General features: G+C 39.7%; 1 protein-coding gene across 4 annotated transcripts in view; it reads left to right on the top strand.

The window, feature by feature from the left end:
• The window catches only part of AOPEP (aminopeptidase O (putative)), a 368,640-nt gene that overhangs the window by 67,671 nt on the left and 280,172 nt on the right, over positions 1-20,797 (top strand). For all 4 annotated transcript variants that reach the window (XM_034773788.1, XM_034773786.1, XM_034773787.1 and 1 more), the window contains exons 6-8: positions 1,123-1,289; positions 10,273-10,429; positions 15,084-15,332. In XM_034773788.1, coding sequence (XP_034629679.1) covers positions 1,123-1,289; positions 10,273-10,429; positions 15,084-15,332 — 573 coding nt within the window. The remainder of the gene's footprint in view (positions 1-1,122; positions 1,290-10,272; positions 10,430-15,083; positions 15,333-20,797) is intronic.

The raw sequence follows: 20,797 nt of genomic DNA, 5'->3' as shown, positions 1-20,797 counted from the left end.
GGTTTGTTCCCTAAGGTTAGATCCCTTAGTAACTCAGGATCTAGTAGGCCTTATGTCCTTCAAAAAGAAACACCACACATTTGACAAAAAGACCAGTGGTAGCCTCAGAAAATCTTTCATCTATACTACCACACATCTGACAGTTTCTGTTAACTCCCTCTGTGCAGTGAGGGCTTGGCTTTTGGGAAGGAATTCAATTAATGAAATTCAGTGTATTGAGGTACTACAGTGGCCACTGCAAAAGATGCTGCATCCTTGCAAACTAACAGCCACCTTTCTACAGGATTTGGTCACTTTTCAAATTATGACATAGATAGCTGACTCCGATATTGCCAGTCTCAAGCATTCAAAAATTACATGTTAGGCCTTCAAAGCTATGAGATTTGCTTAAAAAGCATGAGATTTAAAAAACATGGGTTCTTTTATTTCTAGAACACTTTAGTTTAGGGCACACTTCGATCACATTTTCAAGCTTTTCTCTGCAATTATGAGGTTTGTAAATGTACTTTTTATTTTTTTTGTAGTTGAAAACCGAGATTGTCACATAGTTATTTGATTCTAGTAGTTGGTGCTTAAAAAAAAACACCAGGGATTGTGAGACTCATGATAAAATAGCGAGAGTTGGCAACAGTGTATTCATTCTAAAATACTCATATTGGTCGCTTGGGTTCACAATTCCCAGTGGCTGGAGAATTATTGCCTGAGGTCCAAAGGTCATGGCATGAGCAAGGGAGCAGAAAGGATGGGAATGTCTATGCCATTTTTTTTCTCTGTTGCCTCTTATAAATTAATCTGTTAGGATGGATAACAGCAAAACTTCAAGGTTTGGTATCTTGGTTGGTTCATATAATGTTAGGTTGAAAACCAGGGCTTTGGAGCGGAGCCTGGAGCTGAAGCGCGGAGCAGCTCCGGATCATAGAGCTGCAGGTTTTTGCCTGGAGCTGGAGCGGAGCCGGAGCACAGCTCCAAAGCCCTGGTTGAAACCGATAATGAGATCTTGAAAACCAGTAAGTAAGTTTGAATTTCTTTTTATAATGACAAGTTCTACTCAGCCTTCACTATTTCATGTTTTAGAATAACAGTGATGTCACTCTTGTTTTTGTCTTTTCCCCCTCCCTATAGGCCATGTGTTTATACGATGGGGTCTCCAATAAACAACAGGGCCCTTTTTCCATGTCAGGAGCCACCGGTTGCCATGTCAACATGGCAAACCACAGTCCGAACAGCTTCTTGCTTTGTTGTCTTAATGAGTGGTGAAAATTCAGCAGAACCAGCACAACTTCAAGAAGGTGCAGTATATATATTCTTAATCATGTGTTGTACAAAATGATGCTAGCAAAGTGCCAGAAAGTAGTTTACAAAAATGGGTGCACATTATTATCTCCATTTTACAGAGAGGGAAATTAAGGTACAGGGAGGCCAAGTGACCTGCCCGAGGCCATGCAGCTGGTGTGAGTACTTATGTGTTCTAACTTCTCATCTGGTACCTCATCCACTGGAATATATTGGCATCTGTTTTTTTCAGGTATAAACTTCACACAGCTCACTAACTGGCTTAGTTCAATCAATCTACAGCTAAATATTTGGCAGATCAGCCCACAGATTGCTGAAGGCATTGATAACAGGATATAGACTTTTGGTTTGAGGTTGCCAGTTCAGTTTAGAGAGGCTGGTAGTGACTGAGGATTGTTACCCATATCGTAGCTGCTGGGTGAACAATGTGAAATGAGTTGATGATCTCAGTTTGGTGCCAACTGTCCATGAAAGATCTTTATTTCCACTTCTTTTGGGACCAGAGCAGTGGCTCCCAGTGCTCACTACTGCCTGCCTGCTTAGAGTTGTGCAAGGTATGGTCTGAGTGCTGTCTTCCCTTTGTTTTTTGCTGCACTTCTTCATCACAGCCTCCATGCACAGTGTGAAGGGAAAAGCAAATGTAAGGTGGTGCCATGCGTGACTGCACCGAGCTCATTTCCCAGGGTTAGTACTGAGCTCTCTTTGCAGATGCCAATGGTCAGTATTTTCAAATTAATCGTGATTAATTGCGCGATTAAAAAAAGTAATCGCGATTAATTGCGCTGTTAAACAATAATAGAATACCATTTATTTCAATATTTTCAGATGGTTTCTACATTTCTAAATATATTGATTTCAATTACAACGCAGAGTACAAAGTGTATAGTGCTTACTTTATATTTATTTTTGTTTACAAATATTTGCACTGTAAAAAACAAAAGAAATAGTATTTTTCAGTTCACCTAATACAAGTACCGTAGTGCAATCTCTTTATCATGAAAGTTGAACTTACAAATGTAGAATTATGTACAAAGAATAACTGCATTCAAAAATAAAAATGCAAAACTGTAGAGCCTACAAGTCCACTCAGTTCTACTTCAGCCAATCGCTCAGACAAACAAGTTTGGTTACACTTTGCAGGAGATAATGCTGCCCGCTTCTTGTTTACAATGTTACTTGAAAGTGAGAACAGGAGATTGCATGGCATGTTGTAGCTGGCATCGCAAGATATTTACGTGCCAGATGCGCTAAAGATTCATATGTCCCTTCATGCTTCAACCACCATTCCAGAGGATATGTATCCATGCTGATAATGGGTTCTGTTCGATAACGATCCAAAGCAGAGCAGAGTGACGTAGGTTCATTTTCATCATCTGAGTCAGATGCCGCCAGCAGAAGGTTGATTTTCTTTTTCGGTGGTTCGGATTCTGTAGTTTCTGTTTCTGTAGTGTTGCTCTTTTAAGACTTCTGAAAGCATGCTCCACGCCTCGTCCCTCTCAGATTTTGGAAGGCACTTCAGATTCTTAAACCTTGGGTCAAGTGCTGTAGCTATTTTTAGAAATCTCACATTGGTACCTTTTTTGTGTTATGTCAAATCTACTGTGAAAGTGTTCTTAAAACGAACATACACTGGATCATCATCCGAGCCTGCTATAACTTGAAATATATGGCAGAATGTGAGTAAAGCAGAACTGGAGACATACAATTCTCCTCCAAGGAGTTCAGTCACAAATTTAATTAACGCTTTATTTTTTTAACGAGCATCATCACCATGGAAGCATGTCATCTGGAATTGTGACTGAAGCATGAAGGGGCATACAAATGGTTAGCATATCTGTCACATAAATACCTTTCAGTGCCGGCTACAGAAGTCCCATGCGAATGCCTTTCTCACTTTCAGGTGACGTTGTAAGTAAGAAGCAGGCAGCAGTATCTGTTGCAAATGTAAACAAACTTGTTTGTCTTAGCGATTGGCTGAACAAGAAGTAGGACTGAGTGGACTTGCAGGCTCTAAAGTTTTGTTTTTGAGTGCAGTTATGTAACAAAAAAAAAATCTACATTCGTAAGTTACCTTTTCACTATAAAGCGATTGCACTAAAGTACAAGTGTATGAGGTGAATTGAAAAATACTATTTCTTTTGTTTATCATTTTTACAGTGCAAATATTTGTAACAGAAATAATAATATAAAGTGAGCAGTGTACACTTCGTATTCTGTGTTTAATTGAAATCAATATATTTGAAAATGTAGAAAAACATTCAAAAATATTTAATAAATTTCAACTGGCATTCTGTTTTTTTTTTTAAATATATGGAGATATACCTATCTCATAGAACTGGAAGGGACCCTGAAGGTCATCAAGTCCAGCCCCCTGCCTTCACTAGCAAGGCCAAGTAATGATTTTGCCCCCGATCCCTAAGTGACCTGCTCAAGGATTGAACTCACAACCCTGGGTTTAACAGGCTAATGCTCAAACCATTGAGCTATCCCATTCCCCCTCAATATGCTTGCCTGCCTGCCTGCCTGCCTGAATGTTGTTTAACAGTGCAATTAAAACTGTGATTAATTGCAGTTAACTCATGCGATTAACTAAAAAAAATTAATCTATAGCCCTAGTAAATACCACTTATAGGATTGAAGAAGCATTTTGATTTGCATATAGACAATCTAAAATCTTTAATAGCCATTAAATTTAGCTGGATATACTTTCTTTTTTAAAAAATGGTTAAGTTTAAGTGAGTAACAGACAACAAGAGAAGCAACGGACATAATATAGCAACATTTTTTTAAAGGAAGACCTGTGCTCTCAGGTGCATACCTTCATTTGTATATGTACAATTTTTATGGTTACATACAGAGGCTAGCTGATTGTGTATGCAAATGGATAGTTTCCTGAGTAGAGTTTTGGAAACTGCATATGCAAAAGTGTGCACACAGTTGAGCACACATTTTTTGCAGGCCTCCTTTTTGAAAAGTATGGCCCATACTATTATCATTTAGAAATACAGATGGGACAGTTGAGTTTATCAAACAACAATGATCATAAATCTCCCAATATGTTGCACATTCAGGCATACATACATATTGAGGTATTTTAATAAGATGTGAAAGTGTTTTTGAAAATGGTAATACATACTTTATGAAATGTTTGGAATGGGAAAAGTTTTTCACAAAGTTGATAAATAAATTCCAGATACATTCAAACCGTTCTGTAAGCCTCCCGATCTCTAGTTTTTTTTCAGGGGTGTTAGAGACAGTAAGTCTCCAAGTCATTTAGCCTTGGATGGTGGGTGGATTTGTTATTCAACACTTAGCTGCCAACACTGGTTTCTTCCATCCCACATGCATGCAGTACACAAACTTCTTTAATCAAAAAACACATTTAGATCCATTTTGATTTATTTTTGAGAATTTGTATCTTGGGCACATTAGGGCTGCTATGATCCAGGGTTCTATACATTGCTCAGTATTTTTTTCCTTTAAAGTAATAAGATTTCCACACTCCCCTTTCATTCACTTAAATCCATATAGAAAGAATTTAATTCAACATTAGTGTTACTACTGAAAAGAAATATGACCATGGAGAAACACCTACTTTCCCCTTCATAGCTTGCAACCACAGCAGCTTGTTCTGCATTCAAGTCAGATTTCACAAGCTAAGCAGGGTTAGGTCAGTTCAGTATTTGAGTTGGAGATCTCCAACATGCATCTGATACAAGTGCTGCAGCCAGTGCTGTTGCTGATTTATCTGAGTATTGAACTAATACTCCAGCACTCTGGTGCTTGGGGCACTCTGCTACTCTGTCTTCCAAATGAGATGTGAAATCAAGATGCTGACCACTAGAAGTCACTAAAAATGTCTTGGAACTTTTCTGATGGGCAAGGCTCTTAATCCTAATTTCCTGGACAAATAATAGTTTTGGTAATTACATTTTGTTTTGCTGTAGCTTTGCATCTATGCTACACTTCTATCCTGATATAATGTAACATAAATTCAGATATAACACGGTAAAGCAGCGCTCCGGGGGGGGGGGGGCTGCACACTCCAGCGGATCAAAGCAAGTTTGATATAACGCGGTAAGATTTTTTTGGCTCCCGAGGACAGCGTTATATCGGGGTAGAGGTGTATTTTTCACTTTCTTTCTGAAAGTGTTGTGTAATGATTTTATGCATTACTAAACATAATAGTGTTTCCCATTAGAGGTGGCTGAATTTCAGTGGTAGATGAAGTAATCCCGTGTGTGTGTGTTTGTGTATAATATGTATCTCAGTTTGTATTTAAAACACAAAAGAATTATTTGAGGTGAAAAGTGCTATATAAATATAAGAAAATATACCTTTTTATTAGGTCAGACGATAAGATATACTGACACTTGTGTTTATTTTAGTTATGTACGCATTGGTACTCAGAATTTGTTTTTATAACCATTTCAAAGACAATTAATATGCATGAAGAAACTTAGTCATTATCTCATAGTTGTTATTTGAAATACAAAAAATAAATTGCTTTTTAAAATTTTATTTTCCCACACTTATAGATTGCACTTTTCCAGCCGTTTTTAACTGAGTCCTAAATAGATAAAACTGGATATTTTCTAATTCACATGTTATTTAATAGGTGCTGTTCCTCCATTTTCTGCAGGAAACACCAGCTATTTTCCTTGTCCTGCCAGTGAGCCCTCACATAGCACAGAAATGTTTCAGTGATGTGGAGCGTTACTTGCACTATAAGGAGGAAGCCCTATGCTGAGTTCATTGCATTACTTTCCCTTTCCCTATAGGTGGTGCTGTTTCCAAGAGAGTCACATGAATGCACTGGAGTGAGAGAGAGGAGAGCAAGAAAAGGAACCAGGAGAAGGGGAAACACTGAGGATAAGGGAGGGGAGGAAAGATAAGGGAGAAGAAGAAACCAAGCGAAGGGAAAAGAGGGGAGACAGAGGAATTGGGAGGGACAAAAAGAAAAAAATTAGAACAGGTGACAGACATTCAAAAAGAGGAAGAAAATGGGAAAGTGTGTGTGGGCGGGGGAGACAGAGAAAACATGAGAAACAAATGATCTCTCCTACCAGTAACAGCTGCTCATGTTGGTTACTGGCAGGAAGCATTACCTGCATAAAGGCCAATTCAGTCATCAGGAAACGTCAGGAACCACAATGGTGAAACCTCATTCACCTCACAGTATGCTCTGAGACTTCTTGTCAATTCAGTATATTCTGGGCTGCAAGTACATGAGACCCCTAACAGCCTTGTGAGCAGTGGACTGGGGTTCAGCAGCATCTATAAGCACAATAGGAGCCTCAGGGTGGAGTTATGGGGATGTCCAGTGCATGCATGGTCTCTACAAAACCTGCACAAAGAAAGGGCATGTGGGATAAGGGAGAATAAGGTGTTGAATTTTGTAAATATGAATCTATAGGTGTTTGAAAGCTCATGTGAAGAGAGAAACAAGTTTATTTCTGCCTTTCAGTCCCATTTTGGTGCTTGTTTTGAAGGCCCCTGCCCTCTTTCAGGACTTGCTGATAATCTTCTAGCTTTGTGACGTTTGTTGGCCCTCAGATTGTGTGACCCACTCTGAAATCCCCTCTTGATGTGGAGGGTGGTAGAATAAAACTACAGAAGTTAAAGCTCTTGAGACTCCAACATATGCAGAATACTGCTACCCATCTCCTCTCACGTAAGAAGCAACATAAACATATCACCACCACATTAGATTGCTAAACTGTCTCCCCTTTCATTTCAGTATTCTGTTTAAATTGCCTTCTTTTTTTTAAAAACACTTCACTTACTCCAGTCTACCTCACTGAATTTGTCTCTCACTATGCTCCTCTCCCTCCCTCTGTTTTGTCTATCACTGGCCTTTTCTCTTTCCTGTTAGGAAATCTCTTCACTGTTGTGAGAGCCTTCTCCTTTATAGGAGAAGGAGCCTTCACTCCCTGCCATCTGGAACAGTTTTCTATCTCCCTGCCTCATTGACTCTCAGTCTTGTTTCAAAACTCAGCTGAAAACACATCACTTTCTCCCATTCCTGTCCTTCGTAATTTCTTTCTTCCTTTGCTGTTGTTTGAGCTGGAAGTTCCATTTATGTGAACATTTTGGAATATTATTTATGTGACAGATGCTATTCACAGTGAAGTATTGTGTTACACTGCCTCCGGGTCTGCTCTTGTTCCCATTGAAGTCCATGACAAAAGCTCCCATTGGATTCATTGTGGGCAGGCTTGGCCTTCGGTATAATTTACATTACTGGAGCTCTCAACATCAACCTTTTGAAATAATAAAATAAATGGCACTTCCCTGGATGTCCTCTTCCCATACATGGGCTTGTGCCTGCCATGGCTGGTTTTCAGCTTCCACAGGCTGGGATTTCAAAACATTTTTCCTTTGGCAATAATAATTTATTTCCTTTTCGTTTCTAATTATGTTGTAGTGAACATGGCAGTCTCTGTTCACATATCAATGTTATCTGTGAGGTCAGCAAAGTTCTGTGAATGTTATATGTGATTCAGAGCCAACAAGAGTGGCTCATGTCTTTTTCTGTGGTGGGGACTCCCAATCTGGCATTTAGGGTCAAATTGTGTTCTTTCCTCTGTGGAGGCTCCATTTGCAGTGAGACTGGTGGTGTTCTACTCTACTGACAAGCAGGTGGGGGCAAACTTCCCAGTGGTCATGCAGGGAAGTGCTCATCTGCCTTGTGACATGAAGCCCAGTGGTGGCCTTGCAGCACTATGCAAGGCCCAGAGATACACTATAGCACACTATTTCATCCCTCACAACCCCTGTACAGACATGGGGTTGGGATATTATTATTCATATTTATTACAGCAGTGTCTCTGGGCCAAGCAAGAATGGGATCCCTTTGTGCTAGGCACTGTGCAGACACAGAATAGCAGACGGTTCCTGTCCTGAAGTGCTTACAATCTAAATAGACAAGACAGACACAGGGCAGAAGGAAGGAAGGAAGGATGCACAAGCAGAGTGAAAATGTGATGGTGGCAAATGTCACATTAGTGCCACATTATTTATTTATTTAGGGTGGGTTTATTAGAAGGGGATAAAAGAATGGAAAGAAAAGGAAAGGTCGGGGAGAAGAGGCTAAGAGGGGTAGGTGTGGAGTGAAGCTGAGGTGAAGAGACTGAGGGAGGGGGAGGGCTAGAACAAACAGCCAGTCAGCATAGGCCAGAGAAAGTCAAGACAAAAGTAGAAAGTTTTCTGAAAATTCAGTGGTCCCTGCTTTGGCTGCTTCTGTTCTTACCACTGGAGTCTCTGCAATTCCCCTCTCCCACTTCCCCAGGCCACAAGGGAGAGGGCACCACTCCTTGTGCTCCCAGCATGTGTGTGTGTGTGTGGGTTTCCATGCACAGTTCTGGGTCCAGGAGGGTGCTGTGGAGAGGGTTGGCCCTGGCTAACCCTACTCCCCACTTCTCATTGCCCATTCCTTCCCCCCACCCACCCACCCCCATTTGGCTGCTAGTGCTTCTGCTTCTACTGGCTGGAGTCTCTATACCTTGAGGAGGAGAATTGCCTCTTGTATTTGCTAGTATCTGGCCTGGCTACTAGGACCAGGCAATGGCAGATTACTTCCCCTTAGGGTTTTCTTACTTTTCTTTAAAAAATGGTAGGGTTCCAGAGGGGAGGGATAGCTCAGTGGTTTGAGCAATGGCATGCTAAACCCAGGGTTGAGAGTTCAATCCTTGAGGGGGCCACTTAGGGATCTGGGGCAAAATCAGTACTTGGTCCTGCTAGTGAAGGCAGGGGGCTGGACTCAATGACCTTTCAGGGTCCCTTCCAGTTCTATGAGATAGGTATATCTCTATATATTATCATAGTTGTAGCCCAAAGACTACTTAAAAAAACAAACAAAAGGCTTGAGGTTGGCATGCAGTTGCATGCCTATGTTAGCATTCAAAATTACCATGACTGCTCTACTCACAAATCAGATACACATACAGGTATCTAATTAGACTGCTGCATATGCAATCACCCAATTTGTGTATGCAGCTGTGGTAACTGTATTTATAAATGTAGGTGAGTCCTTGCATGTGTGCCTATGGTGCCTTTAACAACAACAGAAAAATAGCTAGGCAAAAGGAAAAAAAAGTGAGTATGTAGGTTTGATCAATAAAAACTTCATGGCTCCCAAAAACAACTTTCTCCCACTTCTCTAAATGGACTCTGCTTAATTGTCCCCCTATACTAAGCAGATCTTCCTCTGGTAGACTCACTTACCTTTTCCGTCCCCTCAGCTCCCAGATGGTCCCATAGGGCCAAATTCAGCACTCATGTCAAAACTGAATCTGATTCTTGACTTCTCATTGACATGCTGATGCATTGTGCCATTTCAGATTGCCAGGCAGGGATCATAAGTGTTACTGTTTTTTTATTAGACTTTAACAGTCTGCTCAGTGCTGTGCAGAACATACTGAAACATCATCCTTCCCCTAAGGAGTTTGCAATTTGAAATAAACAAACCATACTGTTAAGACAAAAACAGCATTATTCAAGGCTATTGTGAAAGGACTGCAATCGATTTTTTTTTTAAGTTAAAAAGTGTCCTTTCTTAGAGGATTTAAGGATCCTGTTTGACTCCACCCATGATGGTAAGATTCAGTGTTTTGGACCATTGGTGTAGAATGTTTTCATGATGTTTACAGTCATAATGTTACAATGCTGGATTTAATTTTTTGTAAATGCCTAGAATCTGAGGATAGCAGTGTGAATGTAAGTTTTTAGGTCTAAACTATTTGCTAATGTCCCTTTCAATCTCCAAGGTAAGTAAGATATAACTATCATATAGTAAACAATGTGACTGCATAAAAACAAGTTATGTTTCCTTCTTGAACAAAAAAAACAACAGTGCGGAGGTGGGAGGAGAGGTTTGGCTCAAAATCTTACGTGCATTGAAATTCAAAGTGCTGATTCTGGGAAATTGTTCTCTAGGTAATTTGGTAATTTGCTGTATGGTGCTTTTTTTACTCATAGGTCTCTTAAGTTGGTACTATTATGTGACCATGCCCATGCCAGCATCCACCTTTACTATTGCTATTGGGTGTTGGACAGAAGTTAAACAGGAATCCCACACAGCTGACGTCCGGACAAATAACGAGTTTTCCTCTCTGTTTTCAAGGGCCGATCTCAGGTTGGTGATTTGGATATTACTAAAAAATAAACATTCGAGTGAACATTCCATTTATTCTGTGAACCATGAAAGTGAATCGTCTTAGCAGAGGGACCACAGTAGAACATGTCTAATCAGAGCAGAAAGAAATCTTAGGGAAGTAAGTCCAGCGGCAAAGAATGGGCAAGGGTGTATTGCTTATGTAGAAAAAATTAGGTTAATGGAACATGACAATTAGTTTCTACATGTGTTCAGCCTAGTTAACAGAATTTTTAAACTCTGCACATTATCTCCTCATCTATAACTGTCTGCTTTAAAATCCTTAAATCCTTTCTGTTTTTATTCAGTTAGAAACTGAATAAAAAGTTTCTTACCTGTTAGATTGCTTTGTAGGTCACTTAAGCTGTTTTGGTTCCAATTACTTCAGTCTCCATATGGATTGTGAATATGTCACTGTTTAAATACAGTTAATCAGAGTCTGCATATAGAGGATAAAATGGTGATTTCTTAAAGGGCTCTTAGGTTAAGCATTCCTGCTGGGTCAGTGCTCTGTTAATTCTAATAGCACTTCCTAGTGAAACTTTAGAGATGGAGCCTTTCTCTTTTTTTTGCAAAAGTGAGATATGAAAAATACCATTTGAAACTTTGAAATTTTATGCATTTAGATAAGTTTTAGGAATCATTGCATGTTTACCTATTTGTAATATGATATGTTGTATATTGCCTCTACAGAAATGCATATGCTGTAATTATATTACATTGTATAATATTAAACATTCTGTTTTAATATATAATGCTTTAGGATCTGTAATTGTTGCTGATTTGCGGCCATAAAATACGTTGTTAGTTGTTGTGACAAAGAAAAACATTCAGTTATTCAAGTACCTTTAAATATGATTATTTTTTTTGTTTGTTTTTCCTTTTTGATCCAGGGATTTCATAGCATTAGAGACAGCCCAGTGTGATAGGTAAACATTACTATCCCCATTTTACAGATGGGTAGACTGAGGCACAGAGAATTTAAATTACGTGCCCAAGGTCACATAGTTAGTGGTAAGGGAAGGAATAGATCAAAGGACTCTAGATGCTTTAAGGATTACATGAAGATTTTCTTCTCAGTAAAGAGTTTTGTGTGCAATAGTCTGCAAGAGCAAGTTTTTTCCATTTGCAGTTTGATTTTTTTTTTTTTTTTTTACTCTTCCCCCATGGGAGTTCAGTGTTTGTTCTGTCAGTTGGAGGCTGAATCACAGCAATCTAGAAACAAGCAAACTGTATATGAGTGATAGAGAAGCTTCTTCACTAATGAAAAATCTTCTGGGGCCTATGTTTTATCTTCTTTATAAAAGCAAACTTTTCTCATGAGAATGTCCAGTTCTGGGTGCCACATTTCAGGAAGGATATGGACAAATTGGAGAGAGTCCAGAGAAGAGCGACAAAACTGATTAAAGATCTAGAAAACATGACCTATGAGGAAGATTGAAAAAATTGGGTTTGTTTAGTCTGGAAAGAGAAGACTGAGAGGGGACATGATAACCTTTTATGTATTTGAAAACTGTTGTTACAAGGAGGAGGGAGAAAAATTGTTGTTCTTAACCTCTGAGGATAGGACGAGAAGCAAAGGGCTTAAATTGCAGCAAGGGAAATTTAGGTTGGACATTAGTAAAAACTTCCTAACTGTCAGGGTGGTTAAGCCCTGGAATAAATTGCCTAAAGAGATTGGGGAATTTCCATCATTGGAGATTTTTAAGAGCAGGTTAGACAAACACTTGTCAGGAATGGTCTACATCAGGGGTCGGCAACCTTTCAGAAGTGGTGTGCCGAGTCTTCATTTATTCACTCTAATTTAAGGTTTTGTGTGCCAGAAATATATTTTAATGTTTTTAGAAGGTCTCTTTCTATAAGTCTATAATATATAACTAAACTATTGTTGTATGTAAAGTAAATAAGATTTTTCAATGTTTAAGAAGCTTCTTTTAAAATTAAATTAAAATGCAGATCCCTCCTGACCGCTGGCCAGGACCTGGGCAGTGTGAGTGCCACTGAAAATCAGCTCACATGCCGCCTTTGGCACGCATGCTATAGGTTGCCTACCCCTGGTCTAGATAATACTTAGTCCTTCCACAAACGCAGGGGACTGGACTAGATGACCCCTCAAGGTCCCTTCCAGTTCTATGATTCTATGAATGTTCTGTGTACCTCCAAACAGTGTCTCATTCCTCACATGGTACATTTGACATTGCTGAGAATAATATTAGATTTATCCTATGTCCCCACTGCTCCACCAGTGACCCCCCCCGCCCCACCACCCTTGATATGCTGTCTGCTTCTCTCACAGCTATCTTCTTGCCACTCTGTCTTCCTTGAACTAGCCCACAGTGTAACTATCCCTTTTTGCACTTGGTTTCCTCCTAGAATCCCCACTTTTACTGTGAAACACGGAACCAACTGGCTAGTTATGGGGCATTTAGGGGTAGTCTATATATCTTATGAAAAATAAATCCAGTTACTTTAGTAAAACGTATATTATCAGGATGTAGCCAACCACCTCCTGACTTGCATGTTGTATACCTTTTCCCTACCGTCTGTATCACTTGCCTTTTTTGTGTTTGTACAGCACCTAGCACATAGCGGGAGCTATCAGACACAAATAATAATTATGATAATGCTGTTCCTATATGTAATGGAACATCAGCTGGCTATTTAGTCAATTACACTGGTTCTCAATAAAAAAGGGGAAAAGAGGCATAAATATGGCTCCTGTTATTTACAAGCAACTTTATAATCTATTTCCTTCTCATCCAAGTCATTAACCCCCTCTGGAGGTATTAATTTGCTGCTTCTTGATGTGAAAACTAAAACTGTTCATAACTTTTCTTTCCACTTATTGCTCCACCATTTCAAAAATCTTTATAAAGTTTGATAGAAAAAAATATTAAAGTGATGTTATTTTAAGGTATTTTGTTTGTAGGTGGCATAAAGTGAGTATCTCAGAAATAACTGGATACAAGTGTAAGTTCCAGTTCAGATACCTGCAATTGAAGGAGTTGTATGTATGTATTTATTATTTGCTTTGCAAATGTTAGAAAGACACAAGGACACTGCCTGAAGGGAGACTGTGTTCGCTAGCCAGCCCTCTGTGTAGTAACAGTAGTTTCCAAAGAGGAGCGCCAAAGGTAGACAAGAGAAACATAAATCATGGGACAGTAAGTCAGGTACTAAACAATGAGCAGAGATTTTTGATGAGAAGAACCGTAAGGAAGGATTCCTTAAAGAAGTGAATTTTAAAATGGGATTTACCTATTCTGATTTTGCTACCTGGGCACATTGTATTTCAAGCTCTAGGCACATTATATATTAAAATTGTACCCACTCATCTGAAATGTAAAATACATCCAATATATCTTAAAATCAAATCTCCTAAGAAGAGAACCTTGCCAAATTTCAACTTTATTAATTGTGCTCCGACCTTGGTAAATTAACCAAGTAGATTTAAAAGAATGTCATTCTGTATCCCCCTTTAAAAAATGTTATATAACTTTGCTTGCACTGATTAATGTGTATTGCATTCTGCGCTAGAGATGTTTCTATTTCAGTGGTGGGTGAGGTTTCTTTGTGTAGATAATCTTTGAAATGGTTTAAGGTCCATTTCTTTCAAGTAAAAGGCCTTATGTAAAAGTCAGGTGGTGTTATTTCATTGTTATTAACTCAGCTAGCTATATGCCATCAATTCAGCAAAAGTAATCATAGCCTATAGAAAAGTACTAGTTTGGAGCCTGATCCTGCAAATACTACTGGTCCTAGTGCTTACAATAAATCAGCCCCCAAAGTTGCAACTTGAAACCAAAGAGAGGGGTTGTGTTGTACAGAATAGGAATTATCAGGTAAAAAAATATGAAGTTGATTTCTCTTCGATGTGAATTTGTTTGGACTGATAATTCCTCTTAAAAATGTCTGACTCAGTGTTTAGGAAATGTAGTTTTTCTCCCTAACCCCACCTTTGACGGAAAGCACCTTTCAGAGGTAATGCAGGTGCAGATTTGGTCATGATATAATTCCTTCACATATTTGCAGTGCTATGACTGAATTGAAATCTGCTATTTTGTGTAATAGGAACAATTTTTTACAGTTTGTCCTGAAGAATTTTTAAATTAAAAAATTTAACTTTGATTTTAATATAAATCATATCTCTGTTTTCTTTGACAAAAGTAAATCCTATCTTTGTAGCTTGGTTAAATATTTAAGTGTTTCACAAATATTTAACTTAGAAATTCTCTGAATCTTTCCTTTAGTTTGAGCTGTATCGTTTTTTCTTGTCCATTTAGTTTTCTGAGACACAAACATACACATAGTTTTGTCTTGAATAGTTACTGCATTTTGAACGCGTGTTCTTTTGATGTCTGTCGGTCAGTAAAACAAGATGTTACCACTTTCATTTATTTTAGATTGGAGTGGCCAAGTCAGTTCTACCCAAGCATACCAATAATAATTTAGCCTTCTGTTTTTCACTGCTGCATTGACATGAACAGTGTGAGAATATAAAGGAGCCAACTTTGCATGTGACCCATTTGTAGCTTTATCTCCTTGATGTCTGAAGAAGTTCCTCACCTCCTGCACACATATTTAACTACACATATTTGTAATGTCAAACTAAACCATTGTTTTGTGGTGTTCTCAGGTTGATTGAAGGGAGCTGTGGTCATGTGGCGTATCCTTGCCGTTTCCAAAATCCTGCTGCCAGTTCTCAGCTAGTCATTCCTCATCGAGTCTTTGCTCCATGGTGCCTTAAGGATCGCTGTGCAGAGATCCTTCTTGAGCTGATTCCTCAGTGCCTCTCAGCTGCTCATGCTACACTTGGTACCCACCCCTTTTCCAGGCTTGATGTGTTGATAGTCCCTTCCAACTTTTCCAGTCTGGGAATGGCCAGGTATAGAAACTTCTCTAATATAATTATTTTGTTTTTCTGTGTATAACTTTCTTATTTTGCTGCATCATTTCACTCTTGTATACTGCACCTTGGTCTCTCTACCAATCAGACAGGGTAAATTGGGGTATATCTGTGCAGCCCTTGGAAGAGAGCCTCCCAGCCTGGTTCAACAGACTTGGGGTAGTGGGGCTTACCATAGCTCTCTGAAAACAGCTGTACAGTCAGTGCTTTGAGGTTGCTTAGCCTTCACAGCCCAGGCTCCAGCCCAAGCCACAACTTCCAAGCACTGTCTAGACAGCTATTTTTAAAGCTCTAGAGTCTGTCAGTCCAGGTTGGAGGGTGGGGGGGTGCTTCTGTGGGCTGTGTAGACATACCCTTCATGGCCACATCTGCATTGTCATCTGTGCTATTCCTCAGATGGCCTGGGCAAAGTACTCCCCCTTAGTCGTGAACCAGCTGCTCCCCTTTTAGACATTGAAGGATACTCCTCTGGTGTGGTCAGCCTGTAATGGTTTGAAAATTGAAAGCTTCCTTATATATTTTGTAGGCTATTAGACCAAATGATAACAAGCCTTTATTTGTTCTTGCTTGCACTGGTGGAGTTAGTGTAAATAGCAGCAGCTGGACTCCTTTTATCTAGTAGCTAACAATGCCAGCTTCCCATCCGTACTAGCTTGCTGCACTATTCTCACTGAACTGATGTTATAGATATAATTTTGCTTCATGTGGTGACAGTTTATTTGCATCTCTTGTTATGATCTTCCGCTTTAATAAGGCATGGGGGAGGGAAATATAAGCTCATTGAGCATTTGCCTCTGAGTTTTTCCCCATTATCCAAATTAAAGTTCATTTCTCTTTCCCATTCATTTCTATACTTTGATGCTTCTGTCATTTTAGGTGTTTTCTTCTGGTAATGTTTTTCCCATTATTTCTCAGCAAAACAAGGGTATATTAGAAAACTGACTCATAAATTTTATGTGATTTGTGTTTATCTGGCCAAAACTACTAATCCTGAAAACAGAATAAGGGCAAACTGTGAAAACAGATATAAGCTAGTATTTATGGACTTCATGGATATTTAAAAATTAATTATTTTGATTATATCTACAATATAATTTCAAATGATGTAACTATATGAAGTGTTTAGCTGTAGAACAAACAAGGGAATACCTAGCAATTCAAATCCGTCTTTTACCTTTACATTTTCTAAAGTCTGTTTATATCAGTAAAGAGGCAGTATTTGCAAACAGCAGAAGATCAAATGCTGCTGCTATTTGTATAGTGATGACTATGTCTTAGATGCTTTTAGACCAATATAAAGACAGAGCACATAAGGATAGATATAAAGGGGCGTGGCCTGGAGCAGCAGGTATCCAGGTTGCTGTAGTGCTCCAGCAATCCCCACCAGCCAGTGAGACCCATAGGGGCTGTTGTTGGCCAGGTGTCAGGTGTGAGTTAGAACAGCTCTCAACCAGCCTCCGGACAGCCTCAGAAGATTCTGCTCCTCAAATTCATCTCCCTACCCCATATAGGTTTTTTAATTTTTATTTCTTTTTTTTTTAATTTACCGTAAGAAAGCTTAGTTAAGTAGTGAATCTTGCATTTTGTTCTGTATTTTACAGAATGAATATCTTATTCATGTATATTTATATTTACAGTTTATGTGTGAAAAAGGGAGAGAATGTTTGTTTAATTTTGACCTCATTGTCTGGGGGAGGAGAAGAGAGAGAAATTTAGCTTGCATGTAATATTATATAGCTCATGGTATAGATTTGCTCTCTGTTTTATAAATATATTTTTTAAAAATGGGAAGTAAAGTTTAAGAATTAAATTATTTCTATTTGTTCTGTCATCTCTTTGGAGGCGTAGTTTTATTGAACTTGTTACTGATTATTTACTTTGATGATAGCCCTGGTGCGTCCTGTTGCCCGTTGTGAGGTACCTGCTAGAAAATAATTCTTGACATCTTGTGGATAGCGCCACATAATTGACTCAGATTCAGGAGTGATGACATTACATTTACTACTTAGACCAGGATGGGCAACTTTAAGGTAGAGGCAGGCTGCAAAGTCCACTGAAACTTCTTTGGCAGGCCGGGGGTGTGACACTTAGGGGATGAGGCCTTGAGAGATTTGGAGAGTGAGCCTGCTCTGCACTTACCCCAAAGCGGCATCTCCTGTCTCGTGGGGCTGGGCCCAGCTCCCCTGTTCAGCCCATTGGCTCTCACTACAGTATCAAATAAAATGATCTGGGGGGCCAGATGTGGCCTCGGAGCTGCCAGTTGCCCATCCTTGCCTTAGACCATATAAAGCTAAAAGAGTTGGTAGGAGTTGCTCTTGGTTTCCAAAAGGTGGTATTTGCAGCTTGCAACAGGGTGATGTTGGATCATCACTATATCCATAGATGAGACTACCGTCATGGTTAGCTGTATGACAAGAACAATGATCATTGGTACTGTAGGACAGTAGTTTTCAACCTGTGGATCCACCCCTTGGATCCACAGACTACGTCGAAGGGATCTGCGAAAGGTGACTATGAATCTGATCAATCAAAAGTATGTGAATTCCCCCACCTACAGGTCAAAACCCAGAAGTGTTGTTGTTACCATAGAAGCCCACAGTTTAGCACTCTTTCTCACGCTGCGTCAAATGCCGTGCCAAGCGTGTGGAACATTTATAGTTGAATTCTGTTCAGTCAGTTTTCAGACTTATATGGTAGGGGTCTGCTGACCACAGGTTGAATTTCCAAAGGGGTCCACACCTCCATTCAACATTTTTTAGGGGTCCGCAAATGAAAAAAGGTTGAAAACCACTGCTGGAGGGGAAAGGATGCACTATATAAAATGAAGGAAGGAAAGGAGAGAGGGGTAGCCCAAAAGGAAGGAAGGCTATAGATGAAAGCCGTATGATGCTCTGGTGGACCTGATAATATCCTTGGGGAAGTCAGAGCCTCCAATGCCATATATTCCTTCTGTAGAGAAAAGATGCCCTTGGGCTAGTCTGTTGCAAAACCATCTGTGCTTATTTGGGTTATGTTTGGTGTATTCAAAATATAGCTGTAATCGTGCCCTCTTTGTGAGGGAGATGAGAAAATTTGTGCTAATAATTCCTTATGCTTATTCTATCTAATGGTTGTCAACGCCAAGTGATCCATAACCCTGATACAAGTAAATGATGAAAGAAAGGCCATGTGCATTTCTTGACACTTTTCATTCAAGGGTTTGTCAAGCAAAGAACATTAATACTTTTTTAAAGAAATAGTTTTCAGTTATTTAAATTTCAGGCTATATGTGCACAGCAAAAGAAATGATAAAGGGGCCCATAATAGATTGCTTGTTCTTGTTCTGTGTGATTGTGAAAACCGAGGCCTCTGTACATTGCAAGTTGCTTTAATGGTTAACTCCTGCCCATTGCAATCATAATTACCTAAATAACTTCAGTTTAGGAGTAAAATAAGTGCAAACCCATACTCAGAACCTCATAACAAGTTTGACTATTACCTTGAGTTAGAAAGGGTGCTGTACTATTAATTTTTTATCTTCTAGCATATCTGTAGTAGTATAAACATGACATAGCTTGCTAGCACAAAGAAACTGTTGTTTTGAGAATTCTAATTGTACTCCTGTCTGCCAGGGAAGGAAGCAGTCATAAATTTCAGTCATTATCTTAAGTATCTGGGCTTTACAGCATTTGGCATTTTTCTTTGTCTGTTCCTCATTAGCTTATAGTTACTGGGGTTTTCTACCCAAAGTACTTTATTTTACTTGAGGGGGATGTTACCCTACATTCCAGAATGGTATGAAATTATAACAGTTCTTGCACAGAATGACTTAATTAGGAGACTTACGTTGTTCTCTTCCAGCAGCCATGGTGCAAATTCAGAAGTATTTTCCATAAAGACCTGGTGGTGCCTTATGGGAAAAATTCCAGCTGAAAGACCATTTATTTTGCTCATATTTTCTGTTCATGTCTTACCATATTTTTAATTTACTATGGAGTTTTGTGTGGAAACAGGGTTTTGATTGCTTAGAATAATATTCACAATAAGTGATTCAGTGGCATTGCTCCTGATTTTTATACCAGTATGAGAGGTGAATCTGGCCCAGATTCCCTCATTAGTAACATCATGTTAATCCCTATGGAAAAAATTGTGACAAACAAAGAATTACAGGCCAGATATTTATAGGTATTTGAAAGCCTAAAAGTGATTTCAGTGGGAGCTATGCGCTTTTAAAAATCCCACTAGGTGTCCATCTGCATCTTTAGCAGCCATGTCTGCAGATTCAGCTACATTTTTCTTAAAGAATTGATGATACCTGATAGGAAGTTGAAGTACCATTCATTCTGCTTAAAGACTATTCTGCCTAAGTCTCTTCTCTTGTTTTTCTTACTGAGGACATTTATATAAAAAACAAATGTTTTCAGTAAGCATAACAGGGGAAGAGAGATGGGGAGAATGGTCTTGAAGGAGAATGTTTTTCAAAAATTTCAATAGGTTATCTTAAAAAAATAAGTAGCTGCCTCTGCAACTGTGATAATAGAAGACATAACAAATTAAGTCTAATTAGTTTGTTCAGTGAAAGGAGAGATCAGTTCCTCCTTACCTGAAAGGTGAGCACCATCCATGTACTTTGAGAGCTAAACATTTAGTAGTGGTAGGCCAACAGGAATATGACTTCAAAGTTTGTTACTGTAGCTGTGATTAAGATGTCATAACGACTGTCTACAATGAAGCCACAACAATTATAATAATAATTCAAAGTGTGTGTCTACATCCAGAGATGCCAGCTTCCTCCAGGCTCCCAGGGTGCTCAACCCCCCCCACACACTCTGTCCCAGGCCCCGCCCCCACCTGAGCCCTTCCCCAAACCCCCTCCTCTGCCCCGCCTTTTCCCACCCCTACTCCACCCTTGCCCTGCCCTTTCTCCCAAGTCCCTATTCCTGGTCCATCTCGCCATGCTTCTTCCCACCCAGTCTGGCACTCTCCCCCAGTGCGCCCCATCCCTTCTCCTCCCCATACCCCCCAGCGCCTCCTGCACGCTGCAGAACAGCTGATCGTGGTAGGCAGGAGGTGCTAGGAGGGAGGGAGGGGGGAGGAAATGATCGTTGGGGCTGCCGGTGGATGGGAGGCATTTGGGGGAGGAGAGCAGCTTGGGCTGCTGGTGGGTGCTAAGCACCGGCTAATTCTTTTCTGTGGGTGCTCCAGTCCTGGAGCACCCACGGAATCAATGCCTATGTCTACATCCCATATGTGTATAAACTCCGTGGAACTTAGACACTGAGAATGTTGACCTGGAATGGAAGAGTGTGTTACCCAAAATTTTATCAAGCTAATTGCAACCATATTGTGTGCATTCAGCCACCATGAATTAATAAAATAGAACACCGCCTAAAGACGGTTAATTTGAACAAGCAGGGCTTCTGGAGGCAAGGTCAAATGCTAGCTGCAAGCTTGCAGCCTCTGCT

This window comes from Trachemys scripta, chromosome 6 (assembly GCF_013100865.1).
Source record: "Trachemys scripta elegans isolate TJP31775 chromosome 6, CAS_Tse_1.0, whole genome shotgun sequence".
NCBI lineage: Eukaryota > Metazoa > Chordata > Testudines > Emydidae > Trachemys > Trachemys scripta.
The sequence above is the reverse complement of the archived record's forward strand: the minus strand, read 5'-3'. Positions and strand labels throughout refer to the sequence as shown.